Consider the following 24,419-nt stretch of genomic DNA (forward strand, 5'->3'; position numbering starts at 1 on the left):
GGGATTGTAATAGAGTTCATAATTGGCCCATCACTGACAGCATAAGCCCACACCAATCAAATCTCACCACATCATTTCACCTCCGAGGTGAGTACCCAATCATGTCCAACATTCAAAAAACATCGAACAACCTACATTCCAACAGCAAAGAAATCAAACATCTTTCCACATGACAAGCCATAATATGAAAGAACGAACTCTCCTCTGGTGTTCCACAAGACAAGCCATTGTATGAAACAACCAACTCTCCCCGGTGGTGTAAGAGATATATAGACACCAACAACCAGCTACGTGTATGTTTCAAAGATCAACATATCACTTTACACAAGAACAAACGATCCATGGCCCAACATGGACCAACAAGACCCCATTTACAGGATTACAAAAACCAACTCAAAAAAACTAACAAAAACTCAGGTTTCCTAAGACCCCTCTGTGTGTGTGTGTGTAATCTTTACACTGTAAAACATTCCATCAAAATCACTGCTGAAACAAAAAAGGAGAATGTTCTATTGCCATTTCCTCAGCAGAAAAACATTGAACTGCAGACATTCTGATGCAGCCTCGGGAGCTCCGGAACAGGTACAGTCCCCGCTGTGGTTACCCCTCCATGGCCCGATGATGCATCTGAAAAGTCCTCAAACTTGATAAACTGCAGCATCTGTTGTGCAGCCAGGTGTGCATAACTGATCGGTGCAACTGGAGTGAAAAAGGAAATGACGAGTCAATACATCAGAACAAGTGTTTTAGGAAACAAAATCAAACATTAAAGGAGGAAAATAATTTACCAATCGATATTGCGGTAGTGCTCCTCTGGTACCTGCACCCAAGCACAAAAGGACACAGCAACTGTCATTTCTATAATGATAGAATCTTCGTAGTCCAAATACAGAGGGTCTGAGATTGTGCACTTACACATACGAAAGGGAAAGGACAAGCTTCTGCAGGTCGTCAGGTGAGAAGCCAATCTCATCAAGCAAAACATGGTAATGTGTCGGCCTCGATGTGCCCTTTTGTAAGAAAGGAAGAATGTAGTCAGGAAACAGCAGGCAAAGCTTTTGTAAGAGAAATATCATCTGAGAAAAGATTTGAGTGGTAGATGCAATACGCCAGCCATCCGAGGACAGCATTTGGGAATCACAAAGTACACTTTAAAGTGGAATTTTAAACATCTGTTTTGAATCTCATGCTGTGATTCACCACCCAATCGCAATACATGTACAACTGAGGGCAATACTCACGATCATTCCAGCATGTGCACACATGTAGAAATCGTAGTTTCTGGGATGGACCACCTTTGAGTCTACCACGGTTCCTGTATCCAAAAAAAAAAAGGATTTAGGCTACTGAAACAAAAAAAAAATGCCATTTAGACTTTAAGCTTAATGAAGAGCCAAACCAGGTGGAACGTTATCAGGGGCACCAGCCTGGAAGAGCTTAGTGTGGTGGTTCTTCTGGGCGACAATCACAGTGAATTTTGGAAGCCAGTTCTCCCCCAAATGTTCAAATGCCTACATAAACAAACAATCGAGCAACTCAACACAGTAAGCCATCCAAAAACACCAAAGAATAATTTATTAGGCATTTTAGAAAAGGAAGAGCAAAGCCACTGCAGGAAATAATACCTTGATGATCTGGTCAAGTTCAATGTTCAGGACTTGATTGAACTGGGACTCGCTTACTCCATCCCTAAACCAAACATGTTTCAATCAACAAACAAAAATATTGAATAGAAACAGACAGTAAGTTCTAGGATGCATTTTGAAGTACAATTGAATTGACTTGCCAGCAGAGAAATGATGGCATTTCATGCAAGGAAAGATTTAATTGATTCACAGAACAGATGTTGACACAGCACAAGTTTGCCGGGTCCAGGCCACTCACTAGGTGGGGGGCACCACGAACTTGTCCTAACTCAAAATTAAGGTCCACTAGTCAGTGGGCCACACATATATGCTGAAATTATCCTGTCCAATTTTCACCCACCTGATAAGCACAACAGCCTGATTTTCGAGCAAGGCATCTTCATGATGGCCCCCACCTGATGAATTCCCTGGATCTTCCAGGCATGAGCTGCATTGGCACATATGCTGGGAATTATCTTATCAATCTCTCATACAAATTGACCTACAACTTCTCACTAGATACGTTCATTTCAATCAAGAAGATTATGTTTCCTAGTATGCCATTGTGTGTAGACATTGAATTCCAGTCAGGCTCCTTTCAAGTCCTTGATACAAAGGTAATTGGAATTTGTATTCCTAATCCCTTCACAAGAAAACACCAGCCACCAAGGTATGCCACAACGGTAACAGTGGGCGTAACGGTCGCCACTGTTACCGACACGCCTAAGAGCCATTGGGGTCAATTTTTTTAAAAGAAAAAAAATGTTGGAAAAATCTGGAATATTAAATCTGTATTCTTTTATAGTTTTGAACATGTTTATAATAGTATAACGATCCACTCTTTGGAAGAATGTTGTCTCGGCCTGTCTAATGATTTTATTAACCTAACAAGCTTAAATTGACCCCAACTAACCCGAAATTCATGCAAGCTATGGCACTCATCCCACTCATGCACATCCTTGAGCATTTGATATCATTCTCCCCAAATAATTTTAGGAATAAAAAATAATAAAAATAAAAATTCAAATGAATAGTGTCGCCTATTTGGGGGACCACTCGAATGCTCCCAAATCGACCCCAAATTCATGCAATCTACATAGCATTCATCCCACTAATGTATAGCCCAAAGCATTTGACATCATTCTCCCTAAACAAATTTAAGAAGGAAAAAAAAATAGAGTTAAATTCGGATGAATACTGTCGCCAATTTGGGAGAACATGCAAATGCCCTCAAATTGGCCAAAATTCATGCACTCCATGACACGTATCCCATTAATGCACATCCTAAGCAACTGACATCATTCTCCCCAAAAAAAAAAAATTGAAGGAAAGAAAAATAAAATTAGATTTGGATGAATAGTATCACCAATTTGAGAGACCACGCGAATGCTCTCAAATCGGCTCAAAATTCATGCAATCTGTGGCACTCATCCCACTAATGTAATGTTGTCTCCAAATTTTCCGGTACTACATCATCAAACGATCAGATCAGTGGACATTGAAGAATTAAAAATATCCATCACTGCCATTTCAATAAACAAGTGTCCGCAAATCAACAATAGTATCATTAAAACAATTTGATTTTGGGATTGTGACTTAGCAACAGTGAGCCCCACATTAAAACAATCTGAGGAATGATAAACAAGATTTGCAGACATGTGTACCGAACTATGTAGATGAAGGAGAAGCAAATGAACATTTCAATTAGGAAAATTGACAATGAAGGCGTTTCAATTCCATAATGGATAAGTTGTCTGAGGCATATGAAGATTGCCCAATATGGATGGCTGATGTGGAGGAAGAGATGGCACCCTAAGAATAAGCAGAGGCAACTACAAGGCCATTGGAGAAAGAAGGTTTGTCAAAGATGGTTGAACTTTACCGGTCTACCATGGTCCATGGACATCCCAACAAGTTTCCATTGTATGGTAGGTTTTTCCGCAATGATCATATCTCAACTTGTCCTTCACATCAAGCGCTCTAGTCTTCCAATTGAATCATTTTCCACCTTTGGAGGAACCATAAAAGACTGCAAAAGCTGAATGATCATTGTTGAAAGAAACTGGCTAAATGGCGTTCTTCCAATTTTCCTCACTCTGAATTAGGGAATAAACTTGGTCCAATGTCAGAAGCCCATCTCTCCCCAAAATCTGCATGCAGGTCAACTCATACTCAAAGTTCAAACCAGCTAAGAAATCGAACATTATTCTGTTTGACCTATTTTTGATGTCTCTCCTTATAGCATCAGTATCCCACTATAATTACTGACAATGATTCAACTCTCCCCATAGACCCTCAAGAGTGGAATAATAGGTAGCTAAACTCTTCTCCCCATGACGAAGAGTAAAAATCTCCTTGCATGGTTGATAGACACAAGCAATATCTCGCCGCCAGGAAAAGTTTTGGTAACTTTATTCTAGATTTTCTTAGTTGTTCACAAGAACAAGATTCGCAAGCAAGCCAAGTATAGGCATCTATCCTCATAAGATTCAACTTGGCTTGGTCCATGTCTTCTGATGTAGGAGATCCCTTTATAGCTTGGCAGGAGGTAGCTTTTCATAAAAAAGTTAAAGTTGTTTGGAGGCTTTCTAACTGGGTTATGGTCGATATGGGGAGAAAGGAATGATAGATGCTTCCGCAATGAAAGCAAAAGTGTCTACTGGGTTGCTAGTATTATTTTGCTTCTTGTTGACAAGTGGGCTAGGGGAAAGGGATGTTTGGAAAAGATGTAATTTTTCTTTCTTGTTCTTTGTAGACTGTGTCTGTTGTTCTGTTTTTGGCACCACCTCAGCGCCTTTTTAATGAAAGTTCTTGTTATCTTTCAAAAAAAAAAAAAACAACAATAATCTTCTATTGATATGATGTTGCATAGAGTTAAGTAGCCAAGACATCGCCATCAAGTTCTCTTAATCCCACTTATCATACAAAAAATCATCAGTAACTGGTTCCTTCATCCAGCCATTCACATACCCTAATTTTCCTCACCCGCTGATATACATCTTGATGGATTGAGACCATTTCAGGAGATTAGTGCCGCTTAACTTAACAGTTGTGATTTGCACACCAGGATTGTCAAAATAAACACCTATGGTTGGTATGGAACTTGAGGCCCCGAAAACATTGAAAGTAGCCTCTAAACCACTATAGACAACATCTTCCCATAGAAAGAGTTCCTTTTTCTCTAAAGAACAACAAAAAATACTGTCTTGAATTTCAAAGAAGCTCAACAAAAAACTGACCAAAAAATTACACACACACACACACACACACACCAAAAAAAAAGGGTGGGGGGCTCAAATAGGGTTATGCAAACACCACCCTTCACAAATCTCATCATAAAACTCTCAAATCTCAACTAAACAAGATGATTTTTTTTATTCTAGGGGCGTCAAATGGCCTGCCATATCAAATCAATGTAGAAAAGTTTCATAAAAAAGCTTTAAAAAATGGTACGCATGAAAACTGAATATGAACCCTTTTTCGAGACTTCTTTATCTCAAACAAAAAATCACCAAAAATCATGAAAAATCACTACAATTTTTCTAAAATCGTTCTCTTCTAGATCCCATACTTTTCTTCGTCAAGGGAAAATCTAACGGTACACTGTTGACGTCACCCGTACAGCATGATGACATCAGCAATGGGCCCCTCCTACGAAACCTCCAATCAATGCAGGAACAAATGCTTTGATACCAAGTAGAAATAAGGAATAAATCTTAGAGAGAGGTAGAAAGAAAAGAAGAAGGAGAAAGGAGAATGTTTTAAGGAAAAAACTCCCTGCATTCCAGCCCCCTTTTCTATTTATATAAAAGGAACTTCAGAAAAATACAAATGTGCCCTTATTCTATCCCATTTATAAAAATAAAAATAAAAATAAAAATAAAAATAAAACAAAATAAAAACCTTTCTTAACACACATCTCAGTCTTCAATCCATCGCTATTGTAGCTGTCAACACCTGTTTGGAAACTCAACATATGGTACAAATTTCTCCAACAACTACAATTCACCTGAACAGATATGGTTGATTTTAGGGTCTGCTTACTTCATTCATTACACAGCACATCTGATGGACAATTCAAATCCTGCATATATGTGATGCACTAGCATGTGTGCTGTGGCAGTCAAATCTGGCCTCTCAAACTCACTACCAACAAAAATAGGAGCATCCTATTTCCAAAGAGAATGGAATAGCAGTATTCCATTTTGAATGATCAATCATTGTCACCAAAACCCACCTTGAGGTAATCTTTGCTTTCTTGTACGTTCTTTTTTTTTTCTTTTTTGTGGAAAGGTGGAGGATAATTTCATTAGCCATAAGATAATCACTCATTTTCACCCAAACAGTCCCATCCAATTTCACCCACCCGATGACCTATAGTTTAACTGAGGACGTGACCCTTGATAGAGTGGAATGGCAATACAGGATTTAAGTAGCCACCACAATTAACTGTAATAAAGGTTTAGATGATGATAATGAATTGATGCTGCTGTGATGAATTAAATGATATGAGTACAATCATATATTAACCAGCTTATAACAATATGACTACATTCATAAGTACAAGCTTATAACAATATGACTAGATTCATATTTACCAGCTTATAACATGCCAATAATAAAGGTCCCCCGCACACGCAAGAACAAGACAGGAACAAGCAATAAAAGACTTTCTCTGGGGTCCCAATAGCATCAGTGCAACAGTTCCATGGATATCTCAGTTCAACAAAAATATGATTATTACGTAGACAAGCTGACTAGGTTACTAACATGAGTCGTGAATTCTTTTACAGGATGAAATAATGCGGGGCATTTTCACACCGGGCTTGAGTGGGGTGGCCTGTGGGAAGCAGGGGCACACTCGGGGTGGGTGCCCTGCATAACCCATGGATTTGGGGCCCGTGGAGGTAGGTGGCTCATGTGAGGTAGAGCCCATGGATTTGTGGCCCACGAGGAGGGTTCAGCCGAGGACATAACCCATGGATCTGGGGCCTGGGCTATGAGATGAAGGGATTAATTCGTCATGCTCTAACAATTCGAGCTTTTATAGCAAGTGGTTAATTGTCCTGCATCAAATTGGTATCAGAGCGAGAGGTCTCGTGTTCGAGACTCCTCACCGGGGGTGATTAATGCGGGGCATTTTCACACCGGGCTTGAGTGGGGTGGCCTGTGGGATGCAGGGGCACACTCGGGGTGGGTGGCCCACATAACCCATGGATTTGGAGCCCGTGGAGGCAGGTGGCTCGTGTGAGGCAGAGCCCATGGATTTGGGGCCCACGAGAGGGCGGAACCCATGGATTTGGGGCCCACGAGGAGGGTTCGGCCGAGGACCTAACCCATGGATTTGGGGCCTAGGCTATGAGATAAAGGGATTAATTCGTCATGCTCTAAGAGTTTGAGCTTTTAGAGCAAGTGGTTAATTGTCCTACATCATGAAAACAAATTATAAAGTAAAGAAACGAGTGGAGAATATAGGAAAAATAGAATTCCAAAAATAAATTCTTCGAGGCAAATAATTAACAAAGTTTGAAATCTTCAATACGAATTATTAACAGAAAGTTCACACAAAGAAATATAAAAAGAAGAAGAGACCTATTTCAAGACTGCACGGCATGTTTTATATATATATATATATATATATAAAAGGTATCAAGTTTAACAAGCGTGCCACGGGATAGAATTTAGCATATGCAATGATGCATGGCATAGATAAGTGGGGACTCTTCACAAATGCACTAGTATAGAGAAAAACATGATTAGTAAAGGTGGCCTCAGGTAGCCTGGACAAGGTTCTGATCATGATTTCTCTTCTTTTTCTTTCTTTGGTTCTTTCATTTTTTCTTCTTCTTTTCTGATCTTTGCTAAGCCGCGAGTTGTTTGATACTCTTGCAACGTATGACACTTGATACATAGACGCTTAGAAATTGTACACATGGTATACATTAACTCAAATTAAACCAACTAAATGTGAAACCATTGTCACTATGTCCCAAAATCAGATTGGTTGAACGATCCTAAGTTCTAACCCCTGATTCATGGACACTAGCTTGTTGAAATATAACTATTTGATATTTTCATGCTCAACTGTCAAATAAATATCCGCTTAATCTGATAGTTGGATAATCAAATATGCACAAGTATGGTTCACGACGCATCTAAACTGGGACCCATAATATGGACACTGTAATTTGAATTACTTGCATACCACGTATGCAATTTCTAAGTGCCTGCATGTCATCCATCGCAAAGTATCAAGGCTTTTCACTATGTATAAGGCAGCCGTGTGCATTCCACCACATGTTCCACAGCACACGGGTATGAGAACGAAGCCAGCCATCAGGTTGGCCCCACGATGTAAACGCAGCGGCCCAAAAATTAGGTCACTCCACTTATAAGATGAGCTACAGTAAACAAATTTGTGTGGATAGAAAGAACTTGACCAAAGGTTTCTAAGACATACACCTATTTCTAATATTCTGGCCCACTAGATAGTGAACAGACTAATTTTTGCCCAGATCCTTTACACAGTTGGACTAACCTATGGACAGCTTGGATCTTGGACCCATGTGCCACACTGGCATGTGGTGCATGTAGATGGGATGTGGGCTTAGCAAACATATGTTTTAATAGCCAATAATATATAACCAACGGAGTGGGTGGGTGTGGGTGTGGGTGTGGGTGTGTGTGTCCCATGTTGATGACATTATAAATTGCCTAGGGATAAAATTAATTCATCATAATACAAAGAGACTCGGTGTGTCTGTTTGTACATTCTACCATTAGCTGTGATGAAAAGACATTTGCCAGGTGAACAATTTTCTCAGGAGTGAGAAGCATGTTTATGTGCTCCAAAATGCATGCCTGCAGTACTCGGGTAATTCCTGTTAGTCCATGAAACTGGTATAACAAGTTGGAAAGGAAAAAAAGAATTGTTTCCATCCAATCCTGATAGGTACACATGGGCAAATTATACAAAAGCATGTTCCCATGCAAACAAATACATAAAAGATTATTTTCTCAAATAAATTAAATTGATATTGACATCCAATTGTTACACGAGGAAACTTCACCATTCAGTTTCAAGCATTTGATTTGAAAAAGTAAAACAACTAAAAATGGTTATATTATGGAAACCCTTTGCATGGGCATTCGAACATGGAAATTTAATTGTTAAAGAAAGATCTCAGAAGATCAAATGACCGGATATCATTGCAAATTAACCATGCAATACCTAAAAATAACGATCTGCGAAGGCTTTCTATGATTACTGGTCTGATAGAAGTCCAGCAAGAGCTCCCTGAAAACTCAAGAATAATACCAGACAGCTTCAGCAATGCGGTGAAATAAAAATATCATATCATCTGGAGCTTGAATAGCTACAGAAAACTTACAACAAGAATGAAAGTGAACTAAGAAACCATCTTGTATAACTAGTCAATGCAGAAAAAATTTTATTAACCAAAAAAGCTTTATCACAAATAATGAATGGAAAAGGACCACCTAATAATGCCATCATCCTGTCCATTTGCCAGTGGCTTGAATAGAGAATCTATCATTTCCACTTTAGGAGATTGTGTTCTTACAGATGCTCTATATCGTGAAATCAATGGCCAAGCTCTGGAGCCAACTACCTAAGAATTTCAGCAAATCGAAGCAAGAATAATGTAATAAGCACCAACAGTCAGCACTTGTAAATGGATGGGATTAAACCCGATTATCATTCTCATAGTTTGAATGAAATATTTACGTCAAAAAGCGGCAATAGCCAGTAACAAGCATATAAATAGGGTTACCGCAGCTATGGATGGGATATCAGATTGGCCCGGCGAACCATGAGACACATCCATGCCTAAAATCATGGTAGGAGTTTGGTTTATTAGGGGGATACACGGAGAATGCTCTATAGCCAATAAGGAGTTTGTACCACCAAGCTGTAAAAGCAAACCAAAAAACATGGATAAAGACGCATCCCAGTCAAATAAGCAACTTTTGAGCAAGGAACAGTTGCAACAAGTAAAACCAAGTTCAGCAGATGTCGGTGACCTTAGAATTGATTTTCAAAAGAAGATTTGTCAGATATTGGTCGTTGATCTTCGTAGGGGCAAGACATTGTGTCACTATTCCCATTTCATGAAGGTTTTTCTTTTTCCATGGCCCTTCAAGATGGAAACACACAAATTCCTTAAACAGAACTGGCATATAGACACATCAATTGTCAACAATAAGCTATCAACATACCATAAATATCTGAATTCTTTCTTTCCGGCAAGACGCATAGAAGAAATTGAGGAGGGCCTGGAAGCCTTGCCCTTATCTGTTCAAACATCCTTTCAACTCTTGCTATTGGACTAGCTCTCCTTGACTGGGGATCTTCATCAATCAACGTAAATGGGCGCTCGATATGCTGCATAGAAACATATGCATAATCAGGACCTGATTAGGCACTTGAAAAAAAAAAAATGCAACAATCATTCCATATAATACCAATATAAACCTACAATTCCTTTACTTCTTCCACAGCTAATAAGATCACGGGAAAGATGGCTTATATCACAACGGGCAGAAAAATTCACAACAGCCCACTTATCAATCCGTGCAGGCGCCAATAGTCTCTGCAAAAGAGATAGAGTCGGCATGCGAATCAACAATAACAATTTCATTATGTAGCAAATGCTTCAAAACAGCACTACCTTATTGTTGAAATTCCACCGCCCATTGCGAGGGACGCAGTCTTCACTGTTACCAACCTTCAACTGTGACAAAGGGCAAGAAGTGAGACCACATGATTCCAACTTGAAGTTAAGGATAAAATTGAAACCTCCAGAAAGAAGTAAATCACTTGGATATAAACATAGAACTCACTGTTGGTGCATTAAGAACACGGCCATCCACTGGAGTAAGTTGTTTGTCAATAGAAATACCGCAAGCAGAAAGCAGCACATCCTCATCATATCTGTTGTTTCTCAAAGCCTGTGCAAAACCAGGAGATTATGAAAGAAACATCTTATGCCAATTGAACAAAACATGATGGTGGCCTAAGAGGAACCTACATCAGTCACAACCCTTATTCGTTCCTGAGGCTTCTGCCTCGACTTTTCCACTAAAGAAGATCTTTGCATGGTGGATAAAGCCTTCGTATAGCGTTGCAGAGAAACAAGCGTACATAGCTAGTGCATAGAAGAAAGAAGGAAAAAGAAAAAACAGATCAAAAGAGTCAATGCAAGTGAAATATCAGCATTACAAGGTACAAAACAACATAATGCTGACCTCTAGAGGAAGATAATTCGGGCGCTTTGGTTTGCCAACATCAAGGCATGGCATATAAGCAGAACTACTCAATTCTATACCCTTCTTAAGAAAATAATCATAGACAGTAATCTCTGTAGTCTGGCCATCACCATCAGCACCATCTCCATTTCTCATTTTCAAGGAAAATCTGCAACGAAGGCATGCAATACAAGTATAACTTTTAGCCGGTAGAAAGCAGCAGGAGAAGCATAGAACAACAAAGCAAGTAATGCATTGAGAAAAAAAATCAAGCAAGTATCATATGATAGTAACTTGCTTGACAAAGGAATAGAGTAATAAAATCCAGTGAGAAAGAATGGAGCACATACAGCTGCTGATTGCACGGCATCTCACTTAATCCTCTGATCTTGAACTCCATACTATTATGTCTAGCCTTAACCCTCATGTTCTTCAACATCTTCTGGGCCTATATACATTAATAGGATTGACACCAAGTCACGTTAAAAAGAATTGATCCTGAACTTTGAAAACCTAAATGCAGCTCAATAGCCAACTAACCTTGGCCCAGTCAATCTGGCGGTAATCCCTGAGATTCTGGTTGGTAGTTAAAAAGTCTATAACTGGACCAGGGGTCAGGATCATCGTAGTCGAGACATCTGCAGAAAGCACCACTAGAATTGTCATCTAGAATTCACGAGCATGGTGAAAATTATAGATTGTAATCAGTGTTCGAGTTGTCGGTATCGCTACAAGTTTCGCTGGGCAAAGATAAAGATATAATATCGTTATCGCCGATAATATCGCCGATAACTGGAAATGCAGGGAAAATGGTGGAAACATAGAGAAAATGGTAGAATTTTTCAGTGAAACTTCAGGACATGCCTAAATACACATATTTACATATTGAGTAATAAAAAAATTACAAAAAGAATGCATTAAATGATAAGTTTCCATTTAATAGGGGCCAAAAGGATGTCCAAAGCTCAAGTGGACCACATGATGGATGGATTGGATCTCATCTCAATTTACCATGCCGGTACATATAGTGCCATTTGAGCTCCTTAATGTACACAAATTACAGATGGAAGTGCATAGATCCAGTTGATCTTAACTGTTTGATTTTGCCCATTGAATTTATACTTTTGACCAATTTTCAAATTTTATTTTATTTTTCTTTCAATTTGTAATTGTATGGTGTCCCATGATTCGGTGATCCAAACTGTTTATATGATGGGCCTCAGCACCAATGCTTCGTGCACCAAAACTCTCCCACATCAAAATTTATGTGAACCCCAAAAAGGTATCAATCGCAGGGCGTTCAATCCTCCACTGCTTTTTACAGTGTGGTCCACTTGATTTTTGGATCTGTCTTATTTTTTAGATCAAGACTTATGAAGAGCTCACCAAGTGGAAGGACGGTTTGGATATAACTTATACCTCGTGATGGGACCCACAGAACTTGGTGACATCAACGCACTGGTTTGTGTTACACCAGCCAATCCACTTTGGAAGCAGATTGCGTACCGAGTAACTTAGTACGCCAGGCATACTGAATAAACTCTGTGGGGGCCACCGTCATTCATGCACGGTATCAATGCCGTCCATCCGTTTAATCATATAAATTTATATATTTATTCCAAATATTAAGAATATCCAAATCTCAAGTGGATCACACCATCGGAAATAGTGTGAATTGAATTCTACAGTTCAAAAGTTCTTCGTGGCTACATAAGTTTTACATAAAGATGATATTTGTGTTTTCCTTTCATCCATATTTTTTTTATGTTATTAATAGTTTGGATGAAAAATAAACATCATTAGGAGCCTCAGAAAGGTTTCAACAGTGGAAATTAATACTTCCACTGTTTCTTGTGGCATGGTCTACTTGTGCTTTTGATATACTTCAATTTTGGCCTCAACCCTTAAAATAATCTGTAAAAATGTATGAACGGTGTGGATAAACCACATGAATTCACAGTGAGCCCAACAGAGTTTACTCAGTACCATAAGAGGAGGGTACTGAGTAACTCAGTACGCAATCCGCTTTCATCCGAGTCCGGTATCCCACGCGCGTGGAGGATCCGATGGCCAATGAAAGGCCACTGTGATGTATGAAATTTATCCGCACCATCCATTCATTTTTTCATATTATTTTAAAACATTATCCAACAAATACATAATATCTAAATCTCAAATGAGCCACACGGTGGTAATTAAATTAATACCGTTGAAAAATTCTTAAGGGCCACAAGTTTTAGATCAAGATTATTATTTTTTTCTCTCCATCTAGGTGCATATTATCATATCAAAGGGTTGTATGTAAAATAAATAATACAGTGGGCCATAGGAAGGTTTCAACGGTGGGCATCCTTAGCATCATTGCTTCCTATGGTGTGGTCCACTTGAGCCTTTGATATGATTTATTTTTGGTATAGTACTCTAGAATGATATGAAAAGATGGATGGACGGTGTGGATAAGATTCATACATCACAGTGGTCCCTCAGTGGCCCTTGGATCCTCTCCTGTACCGAGCTACGAACGGACCAGGCGGTAGGTGATCCGCACGCTCATCCGCTGAAACAGATTGGCTACTGCCACTGGCGGATGGCTGGTGGTCGGTGCTCCGTGGGCCCACTACGATTTATGTGTTTCATCCATACCATCTATCTATTTTTATAGATCATTTTGTGGTATGAAAAAAAAAATGAGGTATATACTAATCTTAATTGGACCACATTACGGGAAAAAGTTTTGAATGAACTTAGACCATTAAAAAAATTTTGGGGGCCATAAAAGTTTTGGGTCAAGCTGATCTTTGTTTTTTACCTTCATCTGGGTCTGTGTGGCCTAATTAACAGATTGGATGTCAAATAAACAGTACAGTGGGCCTTAGGAGGATTTAAATGGTTGATATCCAATCACTATTATTTTCTTGTGGTGTGGTCCACCTGAGATTCGTATCCCTCTCGATTTTGGGATAAAGCCCTAAAATGATCCATAAAAATGGAAGAACAGAATGGATAAGATACATGCATCATGCTAGGGCCTAGAAAGGTTTCAACGGTTGAAATCATTATACCCACCATTTCCTATGGTATGATCCACTTGATCTTTGGATTTGCTTCAATTTTGGGATCAACCCCTTAAAGTGGATGGAAAAACAGATGGATGGCGTAGATAGACCACATACATCCAAGGTGGGCCCAACTGAGTTCAGTCAGTATGATAAAAGCGTACTCCGTAACCGATTTCCCACGAAAACCTTAGATAAGGCCGGTGCGACTGCGAGAGGGTTTTTCGCTGGAGGGAAAAACCAAAAAAAAAAACCCTAAAGAGGGTTTTGCGGGGAGACGATGATATGCGAAGGGTTTTGCGGGAGATTTCAAATCCCTAAATCTGTACCAGCTCTGTTGATCGAGATTCGAGAAGATCTTCCTGTTCCGACTTCCAATTAACCAGGTACGTAAATCACTCTCATTTTTTCCCCAATTTTTACGTATTCACGCAATTTCAGCCCCGATATTTTGATTTTTCTTCCGATTTATTCACGCAGCCCCAATGATGTCGCCCGTATTTCGATAATATCGCCCATATCAAAAAAATCGCCGATATTTCGCCAACAACTAGGAGAGAAACGAAAAAAGGGGTTTTCGGTGTCGCAGGGCTGGCGACACCGATAATATCGTCGATATTATCGACTTTTCGCCGACAATTTGAACACTGATTGTAATAAATGAATGACAAATAAAGACTATAAAACCGCTACAGAGAAAAGTCATACCCATATTCAATGACAAACCACCTTGGGTGGTGCGGAAACTAGAGTGAAACCCTCGACAACCAGTTACACCACCTCCCAATTCGGTGAAGTTCCTCACGTCATCATGAAAAAATGATTGCCTTACGAGAAGGCATCCACTGCATTTCAGTAACAAAGTTTTAAATAAGACTGGGAGACAAGCAGTGTCCAAAGCACCAGCAAGCATATGGATAGTTAAACAGAAAATGAGCACATGCTAGCATACCGCTTAGCTGCAATCTGCCTCAATATAATATCCAGCACCCTTAATGCATCTTGAGTGTTCTCCTCAACATTTCCCTTTAAAGCTAAGGCAATCGACTTCATGGGAATTTTAGCTGCAAAACTTATCTCCACTTTGAATGTCCTAGTATGCTGGACACGCTTTGATCTTTTCCTGTCACCCTCACCAGGGCTCCCATTCAGACCAGGGCTCCCATTACCACCACCCCTGCAAACCAGGGAGAAGGTAATAAGAGGCCTAGAATTAGATATAGGAAAGAAAACCAGGATGCACTCCATCCACTAAACAACACAAAATTCAGGATGCACTCCATCCACTAAACAACACAAAATTCAGGATGAAAGAAAAACTGGAACAAAGAGAATACCGTCTTGCAGATGCTTCCTCCAGCACCACCATGAACTCAAAGTTGTTTTGGGGCAGAGGACCTACTGTAAACAAGCTTTTCTCTCCATCATAGGCAAATTGTTTGCCTTCGAGCTCAGAACTGTAAGTCTGGTAAACCTTATCCATGACTCTTCTGCCGATACCCTTGCCTTCAACAACTTTGTTGTCATCGGAGGTAATAGAGACCTACAGAAGGGGAAAAAAAATGGAATTTCATGTTCAAATCAACCACTGAAAACCCATTTGAAACCAGTGAAAGCAAAGCAAAGTTGTCCAAAAACATACACTGTAATGGAAGAAAATCCCATCTGGAGAACTAAAACGAACATTGAAGTGGTTAGTAAGCAAAGAGATGGGTCGCCCATCTCTTCCAAAACCAGCCCTAGCCATCACCCTGCGGTTTGCAGGATCTGCATGCTTGGGGACTGTGTTCGGAGGGACGGTTGGAAAGGGTGGTGGTAAACATTCCTCTGCTTCTTCCTTCGACGAAGCCATGCCCAGAAAATCTTCAACAGAAAAAATGACAGAAATCAAAAACTCAAAACAATCATTAAAAAATAGAATGGTGACTCATAATTCTTAGTTGGAAACATTCAAGCTGCATTTGGAAGTACGTTCGAACCACATTTCTATTGGACACTTCTTGACATGACTCCACATCAAGAAGATATTGCATTCCGAAAGACATTGAAAATGCATTCAGTAAAGGCCATATAACCAGTCATCTCAAGAAACCAAAATGAGCAAACTATCAGTTTTTTGCATAAACCAATTTCATTAAACCACTACTTCAAGACATCCAAATCCAGACTTCAAAACCCAAATCAGAAACTTATAGGATACAATGGACATTCTGTGATAAAACTAAGATCAAAACAGAGAAAGTTTAGAAACTCAGTGAAATGAAACAGTCCTAAAATTATCAGATGAAACATTAAAAAGTTCAGCATGCAAGAAGAAAGAAACAAATCATCAAGAGAGTGAATGGCCCCGCAACAAATCATGATCATCATCTAAGACTCATCCCAACTATTGTGGTCGGCTACATGAATCATGTTCCGGAATTCCACTCTATCAAGGGCCATAACTTCAGTTAGACCAAAGGAGGTCATTTTTACTACCTCCATCCTCATCTTTTTGGTCCTATCCCTTGCCCGTTTATAGCCTTCAACTTGTATCAACTCACTCCTAATCGGCATAGTTCTTGGTCTCAGTTGCACATGACCAAACCATCTAAGTCTACTTTCCCTCATCTTATTACCTATGGGTGCACATGGCTCCCCAACAACTAAAACTGGTAATTCATCAAGAGAGAGAAACCAAAAGACCTTAAACTCAGCATCCATATGATTCCCCCCTCAACACTTTCAACAATTTCATTACCTACCCAGAAAAAAAAAAGGATAAAAAATCAATAGCTAAAATAAAAAACTAATCCCAACACCACAATGACCACCCCAACCAACAGGAACAAAATCATGCAGATAGTAGACATGCAGCAAAAGCCAATAAAAGATTATAATTGATGGAAAAATTAAGATGTATCTACTCTCTCAAGCAAAAAATAAAAAATATTTAAAAGGACCGAAAAAACTATTGGAGATTATAGCACAAACTAATGCCAACAAAAGTAATTGCGTTAATTACAGAACAACAACCCATTTACTGAAAATACCTTGTAAACAAAGCTTCTTGAAAAATATGAAGAAAGAGGAGCAAAAGACAAGAAATCCATGACAAAATAAATCTTCAAAACTAACAGCATCCGTTAGATTTCCCCCTCTACCATGTCAGCAATTTTCATTACTTTCCAGAAAAAGAGGTTGAAAACCAATAACAAACTAAACAAAAATTAATCCCAACATGTCAATAAAGACCAACCCAAGCAACAGGAACAAAATCATGCTGTAGCACATGCAGCAAAAGCATATGAAAGGCAACAATAGATGGAAAAAAAATCGAGATTTATGCACTGTCTCAAGCAAAACATTGAACATAGTTAAAAAGGACCAACCCAAAAAGAGAGAGAGAGAGAGAGAGAGAGAGAGAGAGAGCATTATAGCACAGACTAATGCAAAGAAGAGAAATTACATAAATGAACTATGAGTCTACAAAACAAACCATTTACTGAACATACCTTGTAAACAAAACTTCTTGAAGAATAAGATAAAAGGGAGCAAAAGACAAGAAATACATCACAAAATAACCCTTCAGAGCTAGCAAGATCATTAGATTTCCATGACACTGACCAATTTCATTACTACCGAGAGAAAGGGATTGAAAATCCATAATAAGTAAAAGAAAACATAATCCCAAAACTACTTCATCAAACCCATATCATTAACAACCACCCTAAGCAACATGAACAAAATCATGCAGTAGAAGACATGCAGCAAAAGCAGATAAAACACAATGATAGGATGGAAAAAATCAAGATACATGCACTCTCTCAGGCAAAACATCGAAAACATTTTAAAAGAACAACAAGAAAACTAGTGGAGGATCCTAGAAAAGACTAATGCAAATGAAAGTAATTAAGCCAACAAGGGAACTACCACCCAAAAGGGGAAGGCCCAAAAGGACATATATGGAGGTAGCAAGAAGGGACTTGATGACCTATGGTTTAACCGAAGGTATGGACATTGATAGAGTGCAGCTGCAAAACAGGATTCATGAAGCCAACCCCAATTAATTGGGATAAGGCTTAGATGATGATGATGATGATGAAAGGAACCACCGTTAACTGAAATTTCCTTGTACGCAAAGTTTCTTGAAGAAAGAAGATAAAGGGGGGCAAAGGAAATCCATCACAAAATAAACCTTCAAAATGATCTACATATATTAGATTTTCCCCTCAACACCCAAAAAAGAGAAGAAAAGCTAATCCTAAATCCACATCAATACATCATGAAAGCCATGTCATAAAATACGAGCCCAAGCAACAGGAATAAAATCATGTGGTAGAAAACATGCAGCAAAAGCAGATAAAAGACATGATAGATGGAAAAATTGAGATGTATGAACTCTCTCAGGCAAAAGAGCAAAATGATTAAGAAGACCAACAATAAAAATTATTGGAGGATTATGAACAAAATTTCTCGAAGAAATAAAATAAAAGGGAGCAGCAGACATGAAATCTATAACAAAATAAATCTTCAAGACGAGCAACATACGTTAAATTTTCCCCTCAGCACTCTCAGCGGTTTCATTACTGGTGAAGTGTGTCAGAAAAATACAAGTTTTTGCCTCATTTAGAAGTCTATGAGAAGAGCCACTTTTCACTTTTTAAGTGTAAAAGTTTGTCCTACATTGGACAAGGAGAGAGTGGAGTGGACTTAAAAAGCACTCCACACCTAGTGGTTTTTTAAAAATGCTCACATTATACTCTAAGCCCATACATGCACACAAAGCCGACCAAGGGGAACTAGGCAGATGCGCACAATACTCACACGCAAGGGTGTGCAGGTCCTTTTCTTTGAGTTGTGATTAGCTTGAGCAGGTGTGGCATTCCATTTAATCACTAATTTATGATTATTTTTTTTATTCGCGTTTTTTCCCATAGAATTCTTTCAGCAACAACAATTACTAGTTGACTACCCGGAAAAAGAGATTGAAAATCAATACCAAGCTAAAGAAAAACTAATCCCAAACCACATCATCATCAAAGCCCAACCCAAACAACAGGAACAAAATCAAGCAGTAGAAGACATGCAGCAAAAGCAGATAAAAGACAATAATAGATGGAAAATTCAAGACGCATGTACTCTTTCAGTCAAAACGTCAATAATATTTAAAAATACCAACAAAAACAACAACAAAATAAAAACTGCTGGAGCATTATAGTGCAACTAACGCACACAAAGAGAGAGAGAGAGAGAGAGAGAGAGAGAGAGAGAGAGAGAGAGAGCAAGAAAGGAACTACAGCCTATTTACTGAAAATGCTTCATAAACAAAGCTTCTTGATGAAATAAAATAATGGAGCAAAAGACAAGAGAACTCGTCTCGAAATAAATCTTCAAAATGAGCCAAGGGATGAGGAGTCATGATCTCCAGACCTTCAGATATTTCGATCTTCTTCTCCCAGAACCAGAAACAGAATCCTGCACAACAAAGAAAAATACAAGCCATTGTTCAGCTCACGGAAAATAATGGAAACGGGGGAAATCTATTCAATTGCAGCTTGAAACTCGAGATGTAGAGATTCTAAGCCCAAGAACTACTACCGGCACATGAATTGAGAAACCTTCAACAGTCAGTTACATAAAACGAAATATATATAAAATCTCAACAATATCAGTCTCAAATCACAGCAGGAAAGTGCAAAACGGAAAGAACACAAGAACGGCACTGCAATTTCACCTAAAATCGCAACAGGAAAGTGCAAAACGTAGATAAATCAAAAACGGCAGTGCGATTTCACCTCAAATCGCAACAGGAAAGTGTGAAACGGAGACAAAACGAGAGCAGCATGGTGATTTCACCTCAAATCACAAGAGGAAAGCACAAAACAGAGACAAAAGGAGAACGCCATTGCGATTTCACCTCCAATCACAACAGGAAAGTGCAAGACGGAGACAAAAGGAGAACAGCGTTGTGATTTCACCTTAAACTACAACATGAAAGAGCAAACAGGAGACAAAAGGAGAACTGCATTGCGATTTCACCGACTCAGCTCGAAGAAAACCACCTCGAGAAATCATGCAGAAAAGCGGCATCTCGAAACGCCGATCCTTTTACAGAAACGTACAGAAATTCCTCCCCAGAGCTTTTTTCTCATAGTTGATGAAAAACACAAGAATGCGAAAGAAACACTACTGTAAATGCGATTCAACAGCTACGAGCTGCGATCCGTGTGGAAGAACATGCAGAAATTCGCTCCAGTGAGGGAAAAAATCAGGAAAAAAAGAGAGACAGAGAAGATATCTCTACTCACCACAAGAAAAAAGCTACTAAAAATTGAAGAGATTGAGAAATCAAAGAGAAAAGAGCAAGATCGAGCAGCATTCACCTACAACTCTACCATCGGGAGAAGAGATCTTCTTTCTTCTCCGTTCGCCTTCTCTGTTTTGGAGGGAAAATAGAGAAAAGACCTGTTGCCCTTTTATATTTGACGAGGCCCGGTACAATGGGACACCGTAAACGGGGTTTCCGTTTCTGAGAAGTGGGCCCCTTTATTAGTTAATCCTGACCATTGATATGTTTGCTCCCACAGTCGTTGAACCACCGGACTCATTCCACATTACCATTTCCCTCACGTTGAATATGGACTTTTAAGCCGTCTATCCATATGATGGAGCGGATTAGGTGCGGCCCTGGCCTCAACCCACACGATGCAGCCCTGACCGTGGGGCCCACTTTTATCTTTGTATTGTATATCCACACCGTCCATCTGTTTTTCCAGACCATTTTAGAGATTGATCCTAGAAACGAAGACCATATCATGATTAGCCATTAAAAACTTCTCATGGGCCGCGGAAGTTTTGGATCAAACTGATATTTGGTTTTCCCCTTCAACCAGGTGGGCCTTAGTAATTTTTTAATGGTGGACATTTAATCACCACTGTTTTCCATAGTGTGGTCTAGCTGACTTTTGTACTCATGCCCTAAAATGATATGTAAAAACGGATGGACGGCATGGATATACAATAAATACATGAATCCGGGACCTACGGTCAGGGCCGCACCGTGTTGTGTAAAGCCCGGGCTGCACCTAATCCGCCCCCTCCATTTGCCAGACATCGAACGCTCACGGCTCTTCAATACATGAGATTTTCGAAGCATGCTCTACACAATAAGAGGCACATCTCACGACGGTCTGGATTACCGAACCGTGTTGTGCTGTGCTGAGATGAGGGTCACGCATCAAAATTCCACTCTTTCCATACCATACACTGCCAGTGTATCGCATATCATACACATGCAAACGTCTTCAGTGGACATGTCATATAATAACCTCAATCCAAACGTTCCAATTTGTGGGCTCACGGAATGGGATCTACTCTTAAAAAGAGTATGTCTCAGATAGTTGAATCGATCTGTTTGGTGGCCATTGAATGGACGGTCTGGAGATAAGTATTTAACCAGCCAAATCTCCTTTCCTTTGGATTTGTGGAAACATTGGGTTTCTTAGTGTCCGTAAGAATCACATCCGTCGGATCTGATACGGATCCTGTTTCATTGATCGAACCATCGAATGAACAAATTCACATCTGACGGTGCTGCTTGAAATATTTAAGATCGAAGTTAAAAGAGTTTCACGCTCAAACGGACGGAATATTCCACTTTCTATCATTGTTCGTTATGGAAGTGGATTGATACATCATGACGCAAGATCATCCAGGCAGGTGGAGTTAGCAATTTAGGGTGGACCCTGATATATATGTTTTATTGATGCCGTTCATCCGATTATTTGTGGACCAGACACTGGATACCAGTGGTGATCGAATGTTGACAATTAAAAATTTATTGGGCCGCAAAAGTTTTAGATTAAGTTATACTTCGGGCCTGTTTGGGAGCATGGATTTAAAACCCCTGGTTTTGAAATCGTACTGTTGTGTTTGGCACCTTGGAAATCAACTTTAAATCCAAAGTAGATATGCATAGCATATATATAAGAGTCTTAATTTAAGTAATAAATCAACTTTAATATCTCCAATTAGTAATGTATGTAATATTTCACCCAATGGTTGCAATAAACATGATGAAATAGATGCTTTGCCCAAAACTATAGTGGCACACATGTTACACATGCAATTTTTGAAAGGATTCTAGATGTAATGCTCGCTGAGGGATTTGAAACCCCATTTACTTTGCTATGAAACAATCAGAATCCCCTCGCATCCGTGATGCCAAATAATGGATTAAGTAGTATGGAATTGCATTTGGTCCCAATGGGGATTTTCACCCCCACCAGGAAATGAGGTATCTTTCACTCAGCCTACCACTTGAGTCATGAATCAAGGTGCTGCAAGAATTTTATCTCAAACATATATTGTGCAACAACCATATTAATCCCATCTAATAAAATTCAATACCATTTTATTTCATCCACCAAACACGCCGTTATGCTTTCCCCTTATCAAGTATGTTCTCGATGTTTTTTTACTCATGTTCTAAAATTAGCTAGCAAAATGAATGAACAGATATAAAACACACATCAAGATGAGATCCACAGGTGATGTTTGGGGCCATCACCTACTCCGCTTCGTCGTTGACAAACTCCACCCATCGTGGAAACGGTTTAGACCATCAAGAAATGACCGCACATCCAACGGCTGTGGTCTCGACCTATGTATAACAAAACGTCACCGCCTCCTTAATTGAGACGCGCCAATCAGTCTTCCTTAAAGAAATTTTTTTAAAAAAAAGAAGGGTAAAAACAGCCTAAATTGTCGACGTAAAGCGAAAAAAAGCGGGTACCGTTATTTTCGCGGAGAGGATAGAAGGAGTTCGTTTTGCCTGTACGGTAACTCATGAGTCAGGATCAGTAACAAGTGCCACTCCACTGGGCCCACATGCAGGGATGGACGGATAATAGTAAATGTCCATGTTTGGATGCTGGATAGAACATGATAAGATGATAGCCTTACGTAAAATGGATAATTCTGACCATTGATGTGTAGCTAAATGTGGGACAGTTGATAATAAAACTTCAATGGCTCGGATTGAAAACCAATATAAATCAACGAAGAGTACTAGTTTTTGTCGGAGATATTATTCTATTACGTGGTATGAAAAATAGTTCCCGGCGAGATGGACGCTTCTGATTACCTGTACATATTTGCAAGTGGGCCCCATGAGGCAACAAATGCAAGTGGGTGAGTCCTGAGCCGCAGCAGAAGCAAAACGAGGTCGACTAAAATCTGTCTGGTTTGAAATTTGAAAAGTTAACAGATATTTACACCCTGAATTTTTTATGAGCCATCCGCCTGTTTGATTTTGGTGCGTGTTGGACCATGGAGTTTGGTAATCGTTGAACTGACGTGTCACACGATTGATGTAATTTATTTCAAATATTTCATTGTAGGACGATCTTAACCATGGGATTGTAGCCCTGTAGATACAGGGGTTGGACTACAATTTGCATAATTGAAAGGAAGGATGAGTGTAATGAAGATGGGGAATATTGTAAGTCTTAATGTTGTTATTGCAGATTATTTATGACGGTGCAAGGAAAAGATACAGTATGTTAAAAATTTTCAATGATGTTTTGAGAGTGGTTTTTTTTTTTTTTAAAGAATCACTATAATTGATAGGATGATAAGATAATGAGCATATGAAAGAAGTTCAAGAGTAAATCAAGTGGCAGACAATCATCAGGAAGTCAACCAATCGACCGAGTAAAATATAATCGAGTCAACAAAGAAGTATGTAGCAATTAATATGACAGGTGGCAAGTTTAGAAATAAGTCTCTATAAAGTCATGTAGTGCTTTAACGATTATAGCAACTGTAAGATCATAAAAATCATCTATAAAGTCAATACTATTGAAGCAATTATAATAACCATTAGAACGTGAGAAATATTCAAATGACCAAGTTAAGATTAAATAGTAGAAGGAATTATTTCATACCAACCAAACTAAATTTATCTTTTCAGTTATCAGTTACCACTCATTTATATTCCTTATTGTAGTCCTTTTATCTTCACTAGTCATTTACATTCCCTAGTTTGATCCTCACTTTACATGCTATTTACATTCATTGATATAATTTATAACAGTAATTAAAGTAGTTGTTAACTTTAGTTGTGATCTGGGTCGAAGCTTTTATGTTGGATTCAGTTAAACTATCAAGCAAAGTTCTCTATCGAGAGAAGCGTTCTGCAGTTGTTCTCCGAACTTATTGTTTTATTTGTATTGAAGAGAGCCTTTTCGTACGAAATGCAGAGTTGTGACCCATTTTCATATAACGAACCCCACCCATTGACTATCACTTGATCATCTCAAGTAACACTGTGCAAGTGGCTAATAGGCGACCAATCTTACTACAACTTGGTTATATACAATCGATTCCCGACGTATCTACTTATCTTCACGCTTGGGGTTGTAGTGGTTCGGTTTGAATTGAGCCACACATTCAATTATGGCATGCCTATATTAATCACGCGATTAAA

General features: G+C 39.1%; 1 protein-coding gene across 4 annotated transcripts; it reads right to left on the reverse strand.

The window, feature by feature from the left end:
- Positions 1–272: 272 nt before the first annotated feature.
- Positions 273–20,437, reverse strand: LOC131229212 (protein argonaute 16-like). Of its 4 annotated transcripts, XM_058225103.1 has the most exons (24): positions 20,314–20,328; positions 17,443–17,513; positions 15,591–15,811; positions 15,286–15,491; positions 14,901–15,125; positions 14,657–14,793; positions 11,433–11,530; positions 11,243–11,340; positions 10,893–11,061; positions 10,676–10,792; positions 10,488–10,595; positions 10,316–10,378; positions 10,124–10,237; positions 9,864–10,029; positions 9,669–9,781; positions 9,419–9,556; positions 9,126–9,256; positions 8,857–8,922; positions 1,626–1,689; positions 1,400–1,511; positions 1,242–1,315; positions 916–1,010; positions 789–820; positions 273–699 (listed from the first exon to the last, which is right to left on the reverse strand). In XM_058225103.1, the coding sequence occupies exons 3-24, from the start codon at positions 15,798–15,800 to the stop codon at positions 524–526; spliced, it is 2,712 nt and encodes a 903-aa protein (XP_058081086.1). In that variant the 5' UTR covers positions 15,801–15,811; positions 17,443–17,513; positions 20,314–20,328; the 3' UTR covers positions 273–523. The 4 variants fall into 4 exon arrangements, with proteins under 4 accessions (XP_058081086.1, XP_058081084.1, XP_058081087.1 ...); XM_058225101.1 differs by lacking the exon at positions 17,443–17,513 and having other exon boundaries at positions 20,314–20,437; XM_058225104.1 differs by lacking the exon at positions 17,443–17,513 and having other exon boundaries at positions 20,318–20,369.
- Positions 20,438–24,419: the final 3,982 nt, after the last annotated feature.

Source organism: Magnolia sinica, chromosome 16 (genome assembly GCF_029962835.1).
Source record: "Magnolia sinica isolate HGM2019 chromosome 16, MsV1, whole genome shotgun sequence".
Lineage (NCBI taxonomy): Eukaryota > Viridiplantae > Streptophyta > Magnoliopsida > Magnoliales > Magnoliaceae > Magnolia > Magnolia sinica.